General features: G+C 36.4%; 2 protein-coding genes across 3 annotated transcripts in view; both read left to right on the forward strand.

Moving 5' to 3' along the window:
• The window catches only part of LOC756342 (protein lin-9 homolog), a 49,234-nt gene extending 41,791 nt beyond the window's left edge, over positions 1 to 7,443 (forward strand). The window contains exons 12-14 of the mRNA XM_030989073.1: positions 5,066 to 5,245; positions 5,966 to 6,060; positions 6,877 to 7,443. Of these exons, the coding sequence (XP_030844933.1) occupies positions 5,066 to 5,245; positions 5,966 to 6,060; positions 6,877 to 6,979 (378 nt within the window). The 3' untranslated portion in view covers positions 6,980 to 7,443. The remainder of the gene's footprint in view (positions 1 to 5,065; positions 5,246 to 5,965; positions 6,061 to 6,876) is intronic.
• A 7,069-nt stretch (positions 7,444 to 14,512) lies between these two features.
• Positions 14,513 to 19,461, forward strand: part of LOC100891045 (GRIP and coiled-coil domain-containing protein 1) — a 37,066-nt gene continuing 32,117 nt past the window's right edge. For both annotated transcript variants that reach the window (XM_030989075.1, XM_030989076.1), the window contains exons 1-4: positions 14,513 to 14,614; positions 17,417 to 17,543; positions 18,507 to 18,637; positions 19,301 to 19,450. In XM_030989075.1, the coding sequence (XP_030844935.1) occupies positions 17,459 to 17,543; positions 18,507 to 18,637; positions 19,301 to 19,450 (366 nt within the window). In that variant the 5' untranslated portion in view covers positions 14,513 to 14,614; positions 17,417 to 17,458. The remainder of the gene's footprint in view (positions 14,615 to 17,416; positions 17,544 to 18,506; positions 18,638 to 19,300; positions 19,451 to 19,461) is intronic.

Below are 19,461 nucleotides of genomic sequence, written 5' to 3' on the forward strand. Positions count from 1 at the left end.
ATGCAGATCACAAAGGTAGGAAAATAAAAACCATACTATATGAGTCAGGTCGAATTTCAAGAAGAGATAAAACAGGAAACGATAGATTTTAGCAATGAAAAGAAATGATGTATATGTTCTTGGAGGAAAATATATTAGTTTGGGATGAAAAAAATCAACTGGATGATTATTGAAAGAGACGAATTAAAAATTAAATAGATATTTTTGGTGATGAGGTAATTTCATTTTGTCAAATGGGAAGATGATCATGAGAGACAATTGATAATAGTAAACACATTCATCCTTTTGTTTAGGTGTATATATTTTCTGTTGTTGACATGTCTCAAAACTCTCAGAAAGCCTTGTGATTGAAAATGTCATGTTTTTATATTATCTCATTGTTCATGTTGCAAATAACCAAGTGCTATAAATACTACAATACTCCTCTTTTAATTTTTATCTTATTTGATTTATTGTAATTACAATGTGAAGTGCTTTAAAAGAAAATATCGAAATGTGACTATTATTATTATTATTATTATTATTATTATTACGACAAACATAAAACAAAAAACATGATTTGAGCAAAATAATGTATATTATGTTGGTTTTTTTTACATGTAATTTGGCACCACTGCTTGTAAGAATTTCACTATTGGTTTCTATTTTTAAATTCTTAAATACCTGCTGTCGCAGTCGGATGACAATGTACAGGGAAAATGGGAAAGGATGAAAATCCTGCGAAAATATCCTCTAAATAATTCAATAATATTGTTGATCAAATTTCGCGCTTTGGACATTCTAATAGTAGTCCCTCCCCTTTCTTCCTCGGATCAATGGGCATTGTTTTCGTCGAAGCGACGCTATGTGAATGTACGGTTTCGTGTGTGTGTGTGTAGCGTTTACAACCAGTCTCTGACTTTTTATACAACAATTATATCCACGCAACTTTGATACAACGCGGATCTCAGGATTATTATATGAATGTTTGTTGAATGAACATGTCGACGTTTGGACAAATATTATGGAGTATGACTCTAGTTTTTATCCCGAGATAGCGAATGGTGATAACCGGACTATAAAGGACGAGAAGTTGTCGGGTTATGAGCCGACTATCGCACGCGTCGAGACCGCCATGGGACAGGCAACGAAACGCTCCGGGAGAAAGTCGCGCAAGAACTACGTGCCTGTGAAGATCGCTCGCATCGAATCCGAAGCGAGCATCGAAGAAAATGGCTATATATCAGACGAAAGTGACGATTATGACGTTAACGTGGTAAATACTGGAAAATATTTACGTTCTCCTACGGAAATATTCTGTTTTCTTTAATACAGGATGGATATTTCCAATGTAAAACTACAAAATTCACAGGCTTGATCTCATCGTCGTTGTGTGTACGTGTCCACTGGCATTGCATTGTTCGAAGTGCAGTGTTACTGAGTGTACGTTTACGTCGCAAAGGATTGGCATATTTTTCAAATCACGCAAACTTTTGCATAAAATAGAGTAAAATCATACATGAAAAGCCACAATTTCGTAGATTGTCGAACGTCTCGTATATTTCTGGCTACCTGATGTGTGTGTTGTGTATGTTCTAAAGAGTAAAGCAGTGTAAATATCTTTTTTTTATGGTGAAGATTCCCAAATTGTGATTGGATCTCCGACGTCAAGAAAAATTTGAATTTAATGTTTAAAAATTTCATGGTAAATTTGTCTTTTAAGAGTAGCACCTCATTTTTACTTCATGTTTTTTTACAACTGGATAATACTATGTTTCATGCAGTGGTACGAATGTGTAGTTCCCGTGAATCGCTCATTTTCACGCTGAACATGCTTTATGCAAATTGCCCTTTAAATTTCTAAAATGGCGAGGAAGCAGGGCGAGGCGAGTTTCCGTCCAACGTAATGTCGTAAGATTATGCGCGAATATGCAAATGAATTCTGGGTCCTCACACTCTCGCTCCGAACCATCCAATCACTCATTTCCATGTCAAAAATTGTGTCTGTTGTTGGTCATGTGATTTTGATATTGTCCAATGAGAATGAAATGGGTCCCTGGCTTGGCCGGGTGTTGACCAATCAGCGGTCGATGCATAATGAGCTACCTCTTTGCCACCTGCCTAGACGGGGGCCTGTCAGCCAACCACAGAGTAGCATGTCATTTTTTGCTGAGACCCATAGCCAATCATATTCGGCCATGCTCTTAATTTGTGTCTGATTCATGTGATAGACATTGCCTGCTTGGCTGACTATGCAATGTTTATCTTTTACGTGCCCTATATTTCTTTTTTTTATTCAATGTTATCAAAGGCAAATTGCCTGGCTGTGTGTGTGTGGGCGGTATTTGAATCTTCTGTCAAAAACAATGAGTCACTTGATTTCTACTGTCTATGTAGAAGACTAGAGGGCTTGTTTAGATTGGAAATTTCATGAAATATTATTTGATTAATATTACTTTGTTGTATTTTCTCTCCCACCTTTTGTAAACTAGTTCTTTATTTATTTGCTTTATCGGAGAGAAAAAAATTCCTTGAACATATTGCTTCAGAGTGTAAATATTAAATTTAAAAAACAATTATTACTAATTTGATTTGGTGAAAACTTCCATTATGTCTTAACTTCTTTGAATCTTTCTTCTTCGTCTTTGTTTATTTCTTCCTGTACTTTTTTGGTTACCTGTTGTTCTTCCTGAGACTTTAGTCTCATGTCCAGACCTTATGTGGTATATGAGTTTTTCAATTTTTCAATTTGCATTCAAAGCCTATGGAAAAAAAGGCCATTTAAAATTGATATATTAAAGAGAAGGTTGAGTTCTGGGAAAAGGTGAAAAATAATTTGTGAACTTCATTATTCTTATTATGCAAGTGTGGAAGAACATCAGATAAGACATGTTCCCTGAAAAGCATGGCTCTTCAAATACCTTCATATTCTAAATATGTCATGTAACATCATAAAACTCGGGGGGGGGGGGGGGTAGGTTTTTTATGCCACTTGTTCGTGTAGTCCCATATACATCTTTCTGTGTACAGTGTTTGTAACTTTACCAAGACTTGGCCAAATTTCTTATCATTTTGATGATTCCAGAACCTTGCAATTCACACAAATTCTTATATGCTAGATGATCAACCTTTTCTGGTCGGTCCCACACCATTTGTTTCACATTGCAATCACATGACCAGAACTCAACTTCATCTTTATGTGTCATACTGCTTTTTGACCTTATACCTTTATCAAAGCACCATAATACACCAGTTTACAGTTGTATCAGTGCGCATGCGCAGACAGTTGACCTCGGGTCATTGGCCCCGGAAGCGGGGCCAATAACCTTTGACCAGTGGTATTTATGCGTAAATTAAGATTGCGCCCATGCAAATGATGATTTGCGCGCACAACGCAGCGCGTAGGCAGTGATATCATCATAATTTGCATGGGCGCAATCTTAATTTACGCATAAATACATGACCTCTAGGTCATTGGCCTTGTTTAAAATGACGCACACAACTGTAAACTGGTGTATATAGGGTTCTTTCTGATCTATTATTCTTATTCTTAGACTCTCATTGTTTATCCAGATATTATGCTCAGAAGTTTGCGTATAAAAACCCTAGATTGGGAATTTTAGTACTGATAAAACTGATGTAAAACCTTTGGTGTATCCTATCGGGTTCAACTCACAGGTACTGCAATATGAGATCGTCCTGTTCGTTGTTTTATTGAAACTTTTTTTTTCGCACTATTTGTGTGTTGAGATTTAGTTGTTTTTTTCTATGTCATTACTTTTTATATAAACAGGCATCCCAAATCACATGTATTCTTTTAAAACGTTTTTCAGGGACATAGCCTCCTTTAATTCCAATTCATCGATTTCACATCTCTTTATAAAATACAATTTATGCAGAAATAAACAATTTAAAAACAACATTGTATAAATGATACAAATGAAAAAAAAATGTGTAGAATGATGAAGTGGATGTGATTGTGATGGAGTAGCAAAGGTCATTGACCTGACAATTCACTCCCCTTATTAACATTCATCACTGTCACAAATCAAATGTTACTGTACATGAATATAGGTAACAAATAAATAACTCCATAATGATTTCCATGGTGTTCATAAGTCATCTGTTTGTTAGTTTATTCATCTGTTTATTTTTTTTTTTATGTAACTGTATTTATTTAGATAATTAAGTAATTTGAATTATTCATCTACCTATGGTAGTTATTTTTGTCATCTAATCTATTATTACTTATTTATCTATATTTCTTTGATTATTATATTTGTCTATGTGTTCGGTTATTCAATCATTTTTGTATTTTTGTATTCATTAATGTCAGGGATCTAGTACGGTATTTATTAATGAATATAAATCTATACACAGCTTAACCTCACGCAATGAAGGAACATTTGACTCAAGAATATAAATGAAGAGTTAAGAATTTAATTTCAAACTAATATCAAACAAATCACTCAGAATTTCTGGTCCGTCTCACTGAAATTGATTTTAAAATAAAACTATTCAAAGTGAGACTTCATTTAAAATGTACATGGAATTGGAAATATGAATGGGAGATTTTGAACTAACAATGTATTACCGGATGTCCATCCTGATATCAAGTTGGTTTAAATAGAAACAAAAAATGAGAGAAACAGGTCAGTGAAAGTTCTGAACAAAAGCTGATTAAAAATAAGAAAGTTTTGAATTTTCGAAGGTGCGATTATTTATGTCGAAGAGGTGAACAAACACCATGGCACTGTCATCATCATCATCAATAGTGATCTGTCAGTTTATGACAGGATCCGTGACCCAACCAGAATTCTACATCGAGTGTCTCTCCAAGTACCTCGGTCTTGAGCCATCCGTTTCAGCATTTCATATCCTTTTGCTCACCATTCTGTGATGAAATCATGTAGAAAGCCTTTACAAGGTCTTCCCTTCATCTTCTTTCCATGTAGATGACCTTCTATGACTCTGATCATCAATCTATCATCATGCCGCATTATGTATCCATTATGGCACCATCATAACGATTATTATTATTATTATTATTTATATTATTATTTATATTTTTTTCCTCCATTTGCAGATAGCCCCAGAGCAGGGCTTACCCCCTCTCACCCAGCCCTCTGAGGAGAAGATGAGATGTGAGCAAGAGGCTACACAGATGGTCAACGATGCCAACCTTGTCTTGGGTGACCGGTCCATCAAGAGTCCACAACTCAATGACCTTATAGCTAGTCTTACATCACTCATGCTGCAGATTAAGGTCAGTGAAGATGATAGTGATGGTAATGATGATGATGATGATTACGGTTGTGGTGATGAAGATGATGATGTTGTTGATGATGGTGATGATGATGATGGTGGTGGTGGTGTTTGCGATGAGGTTGTTGATAGTGATAGTGATGTTGATAGTGATGGTGATGACGTTGTTGATAGTGATGATGGTGGTGTTTGCGATGACGTTGTTGATAGTGATGATGGTGGTGGCTATGACGTTGTTGATAGTGATAGTGATATTGATAGTGATGGTGATGATGGTGGTGATGGTGATGATGGTGGTGATGGTGATAATGGTGGTGATGGTGATGATGGTAGTGATGCTGGTGGGGATGACGATGTTGATAGTGATGGTGGTGATGGTGATAGTGATGTTGATGGTGGCGATGGTGATGATGACATTGATGGTGATAATGACGATGGTGGTGGTGATGATGATGGTGGTGATGACGATGGTGATGATGACGATGATGGTGGTGATGATGATGATGCTGGCCATTTCAAAGATGATGATAATATTAATGATGGATTTTGGTGGTGGTAATGATGATAATGGTATTGGTAATGATAATCATTGAAAGAAAAAAAAATAACCATCAATATCATGATGATCAATTATGTCATGACAACACCCAATTTGGAAGTGAAAGCAATATTAGCAATTATTCATATATCTCTTGTTTCCTTTCTTGCTTTCTTTGAATAGTCCTTAGCCAAAGGAGACATGAACTCTGTTGGATACAGTTCTCTCAACGAGTCCATTGCTGATCTAAAGAAGAAGATACACCCAAGCAATCACGAGTAAGTTCTTCATATTTCATGCTAACACGATATTATCTACTTTTGAAATATCAACCTAAGGCAATTATAACAGCCTGGTGCATCAACTGTTGAAATGTGAAAATATAACAATGATTTCATACATAATCTCAACATGATTTCTATGGGACATTACGACATAGTGTTGGAATTGTCCTTGAATTTTTTTTCGAAAATGGGATCGTGTTTAATGAAGCCCACTGTCTGTTTACTGGCCCCATTTCAATCTCCAAGAAATTTAAATTGAATGAGCTTTAGTATTGACACCAAGCCAAAATACAAAACAGGATGTGTGTAATTGGTGCGCTAATCTGATAATCCCTTACATAAATTTCTTTAGAGTTCTAATCTCCCTTTTGTCACCTTACACATTACCTTAGGAGAGTCAGAGAGAGTGAATGGACTCCAGGCTGCTATACTGTTTAGGATTGGTTATGCAATCAAACCTGCTTTAGTGACCACCTGTCTACAAAGGCAACATTTTTTGTTTCCCTTGAAAATGGTTTCTCATTGAAACATGTTCTAAAGGAACGTGTCTACAAAGGCCACTTTTGGATTTCCCTTGGGCGGTCGCCGCAGACAGATTTGACTGCATATTATTTAGAGGTGACAAGCTTCTCTTTCAGAATCGGCCTAAACTAAAAATTAATTTCTCTTAACATCTGGTGGTTTTTGTGGTGCTAGGTCTCATATAGATTAAAGTTATAAAAAACAGTACCAGTATATCTCTAATAATCTTCACCAAGGCTGATTTGAATATGTTTGATTGATTTTTGTTTTGTTTTTGTTTTTGTTCAGGTGCTTCGAGAACAATGTTGAAGTACACATTGCTCATATACAGAGTGGTATGAGCCAGATGGGGAATCTACACGCTTTCTCAGAGAGACACGTTCCATACTGAAGCATTAGACGCGGCATGAACTTATTCCAGAGAAGGGACCTTACACCATCCCAAGCAAGCTTCTTGTCTCACACTTCAGGGGGGTGTTTCACAAAACTTGTCATCAGTGACAAATGACAGATTTTGTTACACGCTACTGAAATCCTTGCTCCTGATTGGTTATCAGCAGATTTGTCACTGAATTTTGTCATGTGTCATTGAAAAAAGGCTTTGTGAAACGGGTCCCAGGAGTGGTCGAAATGTCAGAGTCAACCCACGCAAGGATTGATGCAGGGATAAAGTGTTCTCTTTGAAAGCAGCTACCTTTACACTGCAAGCAGAAACCATCAATTTTTCTCACATTCCTGTGTTTCGTCTGTAATTACATAGCAACTACAGTCAAACCTGCTTTAGTGACCACCTGTCTACAAAGACCACCTGTCTACAAAGGCCACCTGTCTACAAAGGCCACATTTGTTGTATCCCTTGTAAATGGTTTCTCATTGAAACATGTACTAAAGGAACCTGTCTACAAAGACCACCTGTCTACAAAGGCCACATTTTGTGTTTCCCTTGTAAATGGTTTCTCATTGAATCATGTACTAAAGGAACCTGTCTACAAAGACCACCTGTCTACAAAGGCCACATTTGTTGTATCCCTTGTAAATGGTTTCTCATTGAATCATATACTAAAGGAACCTGTCTACAAAGACCACATTTGTGTTTCCCTTGTAAATGGTTTCTCATTGAATCATACACTAAAGGAACCTGTCTACAAAGACCACCTGTCTACAAAGGCCACATTTTGTGTTTCCCTTGGCTGGTCACTAAAGACAGGTTTGACTGTACTAGCAAACACAACCTCTGGAGTGTTGTCTTGTTAAACGCCTGCTGAAATTATAATGGTTTTTGCGGTGTGAATGCCAGCTCTCAAAACTTCGGTACGATTCCGGTTTTCGGTCACCTAACTTTCCTAGCGTCTGAGGGATCGCATGAAGAGCAGCGACAAGTCACGTTTGTGCACTACTCACAAACAACATCAGAATGAGGAAACGCATACATTTTCTTATGGGTTTTTCCAGTAGTGCAACTGGCAGTCCATTAAAAAAAAAATCACCAACTTTTCAAAATTGTGTTTGGGCTGTGTGAATGGGTCTACTCTAGTGTAAGATTTTATGGTTGGATTAATACCCTGTATTTGTCGGCAAAGAATTCTCATTGGATAAGAAGGTTTTGCCTTTTCCCCTGCAAATAAAAAAGAAAGAGACAATGATTCGTACATGTCTCCATGTTCGGTTGTTTCAGGTTTTTATGATCAGCCAAGCTAAATATTTATTTTATTTATTCAATTATATTTTTGTTTTGACAGGGTAGCATTGCCAGTTACAAAGCTGCTTTTCACTTTGGCCCTGTTGGCCTGGACAATCATATGATGAAAAATTGAATCTCTAGACAAATTAATCGCTAAGTTCTATATCCATCTACCAAGATTGATTTGATTACAAAAGTAGCAACAAACTTGAGGATTTGATCATATCTTGAGGTTTTGTCATTGATATGTACATGTATATCAGCTATTAAATTGGATTATTCAGTGATAATTTAAAGGCATGTAATGAGTCTTTGATTCAGACAAAGACTGTTCCACCCTGTATGTCCCACGTATTGAAAAGTAGGATTTGCAGCATTTTAATACTCTGATTGTATTAATTTAGCCAACCATAATTCCTTTACTTGACGCGGAGAAGGCGCAGTTGATGCGTATAACACCAAGAGAGACCCATAAACACGTCCAACCAACCATTGATCCAATTGATACTACAGTCTTTATAGACTTGTAAGAAAGGTTATCCCATCTCAGCTGGGTCAAGTCTCTGATAATCATGCGTAGTTGGAGCAGAGACAGGTCACCAGTCCTAGCTGCATGGATGGAAACTGATGCCAGTGATAGAGACCATAAATATAGAGAAGGGTGTTCCATCATTTCTCAAACACAGTGAAGATACTGAGCAGGTGCTTAATATGTGATAGATGAGAACAAGAATTGGTAATCTACCAGTCTTAGTTATAGATCCATATACTTGACTGGTATAGTAATGTATTCCATTCAATTTTTGAAATTTTAATTGATATCCAATTATCCACATTGTACTCTGTTCATTATTGCATATTTGAAATAATACCTCTCTCTTTTTTGAGTTTTCTTGTTCGTTGAATAATCCAACTGTGTACATTTGTTCCTCTTTATCAAAGGAGAAATTGAATTTTAGGTGGAAAAGGAAATAATATAACGGGGGACAAGTAATAACATTAGACTTGCGGCACTTGCCCCATCCACAAAATATGTTGTATATAAGAGATTATATATTTATTATACAAATGATCATAGTAATGTTTTGTTTTTAATGATGTGGATTTTCTACGTTGATGGTCTACATGTATTTAGAATGGTATGGGATGTGATAGTGAAAGAGTGATTTGAAACGGGTTCAGACTGATTATAAATTATGATCGATGTGCATCATTAATGTTCCTTACAAATGCTAGGTGGAATGTGAGGTACATGTTATCAGAGACTCAAGATTATAAACTACATGAATTGTTTTTTCATGAAGATGATTTGCATTACCACAATGTATTGTTTGAAAGTAGCTTGTGATAAAAGGATCAGGGATATCGCCATATCATTTTATTTATTTTTTTAAATTTTATTTATTAATTTTTTTTTTTTTTTTTTTTTTTTGGGGGGGGGGGGAATCAACTCGACAAAACAATCAACAGTTTTCCTACTCTAAACAAAAGAGAGAGAGAGTTTATCACTGTTTGCAATACACACTGTATGAGTTTCAACGAGGCAATAGAAAGTCGAGTTTTCAGAATTTATTATCAGACATTTAGAAAAGGGGATTAAAGACTCCCGCCCTCTCCCTTCTGTTGCAGTGCTCCTTGGAAAAAATAACTTGATCCTATCCCATCGCATTAACTGATTGAGTTAATGTTAATTGAAACTGAAGATACTCTATTGGGAAGGTTGTGCTAAAAGTCTGTTTAACTTGATGCAAACTTTTTTTATTTTTGTTTTATAGATATCCAGCGACTGTCTGTTGTAGTTTTATAGCCTTTTTTTCTTTCTTTGCAATATGCAAAGCTCATATATCAAGTTGTGTGATGTATTGTACAATATGTATATATGCAATTGAGTTTTCTTACTAAATAAATCTACTATTGAAGGTAAAAATGTCCTGGTATGCGTCATTTATGTATGATTACCATTTGTGGGATAGATCTGTATGAGAGTAGATACTTTTTGCTATATGCATGTACAGGCTAATTCCTGCGCAACCTAATTTTCATACCCTTTACAAAAGTGAGCAGTGCCGCTCACCCAAGCATGAATTATTTTCGGACTTTTTGGTGTCGTATGAAGGTCGAGTTTTGGAGCTTTCCATACATTGAAAACTTTCCCCCAGAATCATATATTTGTTATTTGGCAGCCTTTTCAAAAGTTTGCGGTATAGTTTTTAGTTTTGTTTGTTTTTGTATATAGCAGTTTCTAGAGAGAGGATATATATTTTGCTACAGTGAACAACTAAATTATTCATACCCTACCAAGTTTTGCAATTTCTATGTATGTGAAAATTGATGTCTCCCGATTTACTTTTACTGAGCATGTGCCATGTTAAAGATAAAAGAGAGTTCTGGTCAACAACAAAAAAAAAGAAAATGAATTCTCACAGAATCAAACGAAACTTACACTGAATGTTAAAGATTACAAATAAATGTCATTTGCCAAACAATTTTGGTACAAAATGAATACTGGCTGAGTAATGAGCATAGAAAGATTAGAAAATCAAGGTTAGTAGCCCCGACACCATTTGTGTAGTTACAAATAGTACATCTTTCTGTGTACAGTGCTTGTTACTACCATACCAAGACAGGGCCACATTTATTATGAATTTCATGACTCCAGAACTTTGCAGTACACACTAATACTTACATGCTACATGATCAACTTTCTCTGATCCATTCCACACCTTTTCTTTCACAAAGCAATCTGATGACCAGAACTCACCTTTATCTTTAAAGTTTGCATCTAAACGTATTCAGCAAAGGCCCTAATTTAACCAGGAAACCTTTTATTCTTGAGTACCGAAAGACACAAAAAACATCACATTAATAAGGGGTAAGAATGATTTAGTTAACTGTATGGATATGTATGTATGTAGCAGTTTCTAGAGAGTGCGAAAGAGATGTCAATACTTCTTGTTAATACTCGTTTCCATACACATTAAATGAAAATCCAACCTTCACACACAACTACTCTAAAATAAAGCAGTAAATCAGAGAAGCGGACTGGTGAAAGCTTGAATGAAATTGGATAACAAAAATTATAAAATTGTGAATTTGTCAAAGTTGTAATCACGTTAGGCCTACAAACAAAAGATGTTGTATTGCCCTTTGCGACCGACCCCAAAATTTTGAAATCGACGGTCGGCTTTTTAAAAAGGTTTTTTTTTTTTTTTACCGTTTTTAGAAGAAAATTGAAAAATATCAGCCGAAAGAGGGAGTTTAAAAAAGAGAGAAGATTTCCACCTAAAGGGCAATACAACATCTTTTTTTTTTAGGCCTTACGTATGGACTCTTCTAATTGACTGAATCGGTAATGTCTAATGTCACTATAAGAGGAAGTGCCGGACTATATACCCATTTGTTGCAACACACCAAGTTATTAAAATGTCAGTTTCTAAAGATGTTTTGGGGAGGTTCTTTTCTTTTCATAGGATTAACTGACAATGTGCTATACGTACTAATATATTTTGATTAATACCCCAAGGGACAAGGCACTTTGGAGAAAAAGAGAAATTATTATTTATGTACACGACAAAAAAGAGAGTCGCTAATCCACTGACCAAATTGCCAATTTGAGATTCGCATGGATTTTATCTTATATTTCAAACATTCTTAAAGATAATACAAAGTTTTGGGAAATTGTGAAAATTGGCTGGATAGTGATTCTTTACAATTTTGATATATTTGGATGCCCATGTGGATGTATTATAAGCATTAGACAATTTAGCCCCTAATTAAACACTTCAGCTTTTGAGAAAAAATGAATATAAAGATTTCCCGGTGCTCCCGGTAAGGCGGTAAATTTTGATAAATTTCAAATAGCGCTTACGGCCATACAATGGTATAGCTGCGGCCATGAAAATCTCAGAATATGTAGTTGTGATATATAATTTCCAAACGGGAGTAGCCAATCAATCGATTTATGGTCAAGAAACATAGTTTTTTGGCTTGACCTTGAGAGGGAGTTATACAACATCAAGAGTTTATTATTTACAATTTCATGACTTTAGATTTGATTTTAACCGTGACAACGATCACTGAATATTGAATGATCGCATATGCTTTCAATATGTTCATTAATTTTGAACCAAATTCATAGACCCTTACCAAAACTTTGTATTAGGCCTACCTTTAAACTCGCTTATTCTTGACAAGGTTTATGTCAAACTTTCGCCATTGTTATTCTCTTATCTTTCTGCTATTGAATGTATTACAAGGTTTGTATTGTCGAACTAACAATCAAAAGAACTTTTTGTGAAATTGGGTTCAGGACAATTTTTATTCCCTCTTGTGTTTCATTCTTTTTTCTTCTTCTTTTATTTCTTCTTTTTCTTCCTTTTCTTCTTTTCTTTTTCGTCTACTTCTTCCTTTTCGTCTTCTTCTACTTCTTCCTTTTCGTCTTCTTCTACTTCTTCCTTTTCTTCTTCTTCTTTCTTTCTCCTTCTTTTTCTTCTTCGTCTTCTCCTTCTCTTTTCTCTACCCCCCCCCTCTCTCTCTGTCTCTCTCTCTCTCTCTCTCTCTCTTGTTTTATACAATCGTACAGTCCGAACCACTATTATAGTTTATTCGGACACCGAACCTGATTATAAGATCATTTAAATTTCTCCTCGTGTGTTTATTTCACTTTCTAGCTGTGGCAAGTTTGATGAGTGCATGAATCGTCAGTATACGATGCTTCGATCATGAATACCCGTCAACGAAAAGGGAAAAGATGCCAGCTGAAGAAATGGCTGACAATGAGAAGATTGAAAATCAATTCAAGATGACGAAACTATTAAACTTGTGGAAGCAATTGATTAAACTAATTAGTGATTGATTGATTGATAATACATCCATTCATTTAAAACATGGTTTAAAACAAAACCGTCAGTTCAGCTAATTGATGGGCTTAAAGGGGTCGTGTAACAACAAATTAAAGATGGGCGGGGTTATGTAACAACAAGTTAATCGAAACGAATATCAAATAAATGTCAAATATGGCAAATATCAGCAAAAAATCTACTCAGTAATGTTGTATAACCAAAAGTATTGAATAACAAAACACACACATCAATTTACATCTCACGAATACTCGTTTGAAGAATAGGAAAATAATGCGATCAAGGTTAAAATGGTAGAAAGGGGGCGGGGTATACTCAAATAAGTTGGATGGGGGTGTGCCGCTGAGCCTCGAAACCCCTACCCATTTATAAGGGTCATTTTGGGGGATCATGACATTTTGAAAAACTGAACCATTTTTAGGGATATTTTGAATTAAATTTGTTGTGAAAAAGTTAACCATTAGAGCGAGCGGCACCGCCCCGTACTTGTATTAATATGTGAGTACCCCCCCCCCCCCCCCTTCGCCCGCCCCCACCCCTCGATCCCTCGGGAAAATAGTTACTAGCTAGACTATATACTGCGGCAAAGAGACTTCACTGATGGGCTACTTTGCATTCTGGGGATGTTTAAAAGGGAAATTCATTCTGATATAAGTTGATTTTGATAAAAGCAGACAACGAGAAAAGCAAATTTTTAGTGGAAGTTTGAGCAAGTTCCGTTGAAAAATAAAAAAATGTATCAACTTTTGAAACACAATTCAAACACAAAAATCGCAACTATATATCTCACGTATTTTGTGAGCTACTCTCCAATTTCCTCCGGATAGAAATTATCTCTATTTTCTTATAGAGTTATTGATGACGGAAAGATTTGTTTCATGCAATGGTTGTAAAAAAATAATAAAAAATTGCAATAAATGATATCTAGGGTGAATGTACGATTGACATTCTTTTAAAGGGACATATTATATTTTGAAGATTTTTAGTATAGGCAGGGCAAATGGCAGGGGAGCTCTCAAAATACGTTATTTGTGTGCAATCAATCGCATCTTCATAAATTCATAACCTTCTTATCGGTTTCTGCTTTAACTGTCACCTACCAGCTGATCCTCTCATTTTCTGCTTCTATAAAAAAAAAATACAAGTAGGGGGGGGGGGGCGGGGGGATCGACTTTCCCTTATAAAATAAGTGATACATTTAAAGTTCGATGATGTCGATCACCTTTTATTTTACTGCATTACATATAATGAAACCTAACCGACGGCAGAAATAAAGAACATAAACACTAACACAAAACAAAGAAATAAATACACCAACCGTTACACAACAACACATCATGCACAAAAAAGGTGAACATTCCGCCTCCCATACATAGTAGCATCGCGACATAATGTAGGTGGCTTTCCATAGATCGTGTGACGTTGTTGATGTCGACACATCATTTTCGACATCTTGTTTTGCAAAAAAAGGATGTTTCTGTGAGCAGTGAGTATTTTTCCTTTCATCATTTCATGTCATTTGAAAGTTTATTATTTTTTGGTTTGAGAGAGCCATCCTTTTTAATCGAAAGATGATAAATGAGACCAGTCGGCCAACTTTTTTAAATCATAATGTTTAATCGCAGGTCACATCTGCGTCCGTCTCGAATCTAGTTGTACGGTACGGTACCAGCGCACTCTCGTCCTTTTTGCCCCCAGCCTAGCGGGGATGTACTCGCGCGACTACCCGTACTCTAGCCTTCCGGGTGGCGACATTTTAAAACATAAGCCATCGATCTTTGTACAAAGTCAATGGAAAATGCATCAAGAAAATTATTGTGGAACCATTTTTTTTGCATCGCCAACGCGCAGATCGGAAATAATAATCATCAGTGAAGATGCGGACGATCCATATTTTTTAGGAAGACGATTCTCATTTGTGAACGATCCTTATTCTCGAACCAGCACCCCTACCCTAGCCCTAGATCTACTGATTATGACAAGTTTTGATCTGGGTGTTCGTTAATGATAAGCCTCCCGATTTTCTGGTGATCTCTTTTATTTTAAGTAAACATAGTCTAGAGTAAAGGAGGGAGTTTTTGGCCGGTGGCAGTTTTCTGCCGGTCCGTTGGATGTTTAGGGAATTTAATCACCTAAATAAAAGAAATAGAAATAGATTTCTTTCCTACCTTGTCTCGTAGAAACACCTGTTGAGTACAGATACTTGGAACATATATTATATCACAAGTAGTAGTTCAAATATTGCACAGCACCCGTAGAAAGAATATGTAAGACCATGTACAAAGTAATGACGCTTCTTCGCGAATTAAGTAAAGAAGAAGAAACTTATAATCTCTATAAAGTAATAAGGCCTCAGAACCGAGTAGAGAAACAAGCGAAGAAATAGGACAAGAATTAAGATGAAGCTGAATTAGCTTTGCTGTTGATCGATCAACTCTCTAGAATAGGTGTGCTCTATATGAACAGCTCAGGAGAAGTGATGAAAATAGGTGTGGCAAATAAAGCAAGCAAGTGTAATGTCCCTGTACAGTATAAGCTATACCAGTACATTAGGTGGTTGCACATCCCAACCCATAGGGTATGGAATGTGCTTGCCAGAGTAAGTATTTGTGGCACTCTAGTAATGCAACAGATGTCACTAAAGAAATGAGTGACAATGGAATAAAAGGCTAGACTTCAAGCCACACAATAAAGACAAGACAATAATATTTACAAATGCAAAGTTCTCCAAAGGTCAAGTCACTACAGATGCATAGTAAAATCCCTTTAAAATACATTGCATATAGCATATGACATACTAAGGCTGTGCACAACAGTGTAATGAGGTACCCGAGTACACTCCCAGGATTACAAGCGAATACACGATTATTTGGACGCCATGTATTTTTATAATTTTTTTGAATTTTTTTGAATTTTTGATTTTTTTGTTTTTTTGTTTTTTGTTTTTTTTGTTTTTTGTTTTTTGTTTTGCCACCACCATACCAATGGATCAGTATCCTAGGTCTGTCGCCGAAAACGCATGCAATTTTACTTTGAGTTGCAGTTGAAGGCGCTGATTTAATAATAATAATAACAGTAAACAATGCTGTTTTAAAAACCAAAGATGGCAGAATAATCCATTTTCCTCCAAGTCCAAACAGAAATCTGGACATTTGGTTCCAGTTTCTGAGTGGTGAGTTTGACTGTGCTTGAGTTTGGGAACATTTTTACCGACAGTACCATGCCAGCAGCCGCCTCTCTCCCTGGCACGGGTAAGCGTCGGCCTGGACTGATCTTATTTTAATTTTTTTTTTTGCGGCCGAATATTCGGGTACGGGAAATCGTACCCGAGTAGTTGTCAACCGTGCAGGTACTCGAGCATTCGACTACCCGTCGCAGCCTTACGACATACCACACATACAATAATATGCCAGAGTCACTGGAGAACCACATTTGCAATGGAAAATGTATCCTTAAATATCACATTTTAGCGATGTAATCGGCGGTCCCGCTACCCGAATCTGAAAAATTGAATATTTTACGCGTGCATGTAAGGAATATGGGTACCATAAAATGAGCTGTATTTCAAGTATTTTTCAGATTTAGAGTCAGATTTTTTGAGTATCGCAAGCGCAAAAGATTCTCACCACATGTATCCTACCACTACTTATAGCGCAGTATCTCATTTTAGTTTAGATCCCAATTTCTGATCACTGTACCCGCAGGTGTAGTTTTCGGCGCACGAGTCTCATTTTTTTGTACTTAGCGAGCCTGTGCTATAGATCAGCGGGCGAACACACGCGCGCTCCCTATTAACTACGTACATTCATCCGTCCGAAAACTGCCACGCTAGGCCGAAAACTACCTCCGAAACAGTGAACATGAAAATGAATATTGTCATGGCTATTCATGATTTTTATTATTTTTTTTTGGGGGGGGGATTCTTTAAAAAAAAAAAATAATAGTATTGGCTTCATGATTTGAACAAGAAATGATGATAAATAGAATGATAATTTTGGTATGAAATCTCATTATTTGATAAATTATCGCATCAGATTCTGTGTGCGTGCATATCAGGAATATTTATGACTAGCGCACGACGTATTGGTTTCTCTGAGCCAATCAAATGCAGCGGTAGGATGGTTAGGTTAGCTTAAAATAAGACGCTTCCGGGTGGTGTCATATAATGATAAACCCCTTTCAAACCAAGCACTTCCCTAAGTACAGGCCACGTACCTCAACTCAACGGGGAAGACCTTTCTGTTAACTTTTCTACTTCTTGTCTTCTTCATCTTTGATTCCCCCACAGCATGCCTGTATGTATGTGTCTTACCTGAGGTAACCAGCCATCATGGACAGAACAAACAGAAAAGAACTTTTAGAAATGGCGGAGAAACAGAAAGAGGAGTTAGATCGGTACAAGGGCAGATTAAGAGGTAAAGCTTACATTATATTAAAATACTTTTAGCTTATAACTTGATAATTATTGGGACCATCAACATGCCAAGCCTCAATAGGCTCTCAATGATGGCCCTTTTATCTTTGTTACTTTATATGAATTAATTTAATGTACTGTATATTGTATTTTACCTTAAAATGCTTTATAGTTATACATATTTTAATATTTTGCATTTTTCATAAACTGAAGAATAAATAATGAATGAACTAAAAGAAACATATGTCAGGCTTACATAAAAAGCCATAAACTAGAACCTTGTTTGCTTTAAAGTTACCAATCACCTCAAAAATATTTGCTCTGTATTTTAGGGGTCCCTCATCGTATTCAAGATAGGCACTTCAGATATTACTTCTAGGAAGAGTTATTACAAGTTTATACACTCTCGATTAACCTAGAAGGGACTTGTGAATAGACTACTTGACCGCTTTTATGATCTTGGCAGCTTGCATGGGATACCGGTAGGGCCTGCACGTCTTAATCCACTGACATAATTACCAGCTGAGATACTTGCGTACTTATAGTGATTTTATATTTCAAACAGTCATTACTTTCTTTTTATTGATCTGATTTATTTCAAATTTTCCATTCTGTTTCTTTTATTTTTTCTGCTCTCATACAAATTACAAAGGTTGAATTGCATTCTGACTCTTGGGATAAAATAGTATGTGAAAGGTGTAATCACTATGATACAGTTTAATACTGTAAGAGTACTAAAATAAGTGCCAATAATGCATTGTATATTGAATGTTACAGCTTATTGCTAAGTAAACATGTATGAATTCCAATACATTTTGAAATGGGTCTATTGTATATCTTTTAATAATGTTTGATTTCTTGAAGACCTTGCTAAATAAGTGCCAATATCACATTGTATTGTATTAAGAATGTTAAAGCTTAACGCTCGGTAAACATAAATTTCATTACATTTTTTGTCTTGAAGACCTTGCTGTGGCATACCGGAGTCTTGTGAAGGAGAAAGAAGCTTTAGAAGCAAGTGTGAAAGCCTTGACCGCTCCTAATCAGACCAGAGATACCAATGCTTCCGCAGAGGCTCAAGATGGTGATACACAGGTACAGGACTGGTCAGCATTCATTAACTACTGCTTTTAATACACACGTACCGCTGGCTGGCTGGGCCAGATATGTCCAGCTCCTTTGTCTACATTCAAACTGTCCACATTTTATCTGATTTTGAACAGGTGTTGTCGTATATTTCAAGTTTTTACATCAATCAGAAAATATTAAAAAAATAAAATAATGTATCTAGATCCAGAATTGGGAGAAGGGGCATGGGTTTTGAATGTGGGTTGAGAAATCTTGACCTGCACCCCCCCCCCCCCCCCCCTCCTTCCCCATATTCAGGGTTTCTTTGCATGTTTGTTTAGGGGAATGTACATGTATATATTGGACGAGAAAATAAAAATCCCCTAAAATTCAACGCTTTTTCTGCCCTCCGGGCATCCCACCGGCCCTCCCGGGCTCAGGAAGGGCTGCTGTCTTTTTATTCATTTCTTGATCTCAATAGTATTTATATCCAACGCTGAATGAATATATAGCTCATACATTGCAATACTTAGTAGTAGTAGTATAGTAATAGTATTTATAGCAATAACTGTAGTAGTAGTAGTAGTAGTGGTGGTGGTGGTGGTGGTGGTGGTGGTGTTAGTTGTAGTAGTAATAATAGTAGTATTTTTAAATATCATCATTATCTTTGTCCCCCCCCCCCTTCAACAGGATGAAGGTGATGGTGTTGGAGAGGGAGATGGAGGGAACATAGCTCAGCTTCGTCAGCAGATCACTACCCTAACCCTATCCTTATCAACTGTCAGCGAACAGAAGTCAAAGATGGAGACAAACTTTCAAGATGACAAGAAGAAAATGAGGGTGAGAATATT

This window comes from Strongylocentrotus purpuratus, unplaced genomic scaffold (genome assembly GCF_000002235.5).
Source record: "Strongylocentrotus purpuratus isolate Spur 01 unplaced genomic scaffold, Spur_5.0 spur5_scaffold_18, whole genome shotgun sequence".
Taxonomy (NCBI): domain Eukaryota; kingdom Metazoa; phylum Echinodermata; class Echinoidea; order Camarodonta; family Strongylocentrotidae; genus Strongylocentrotus; species Strongylocentrotus purpuratus.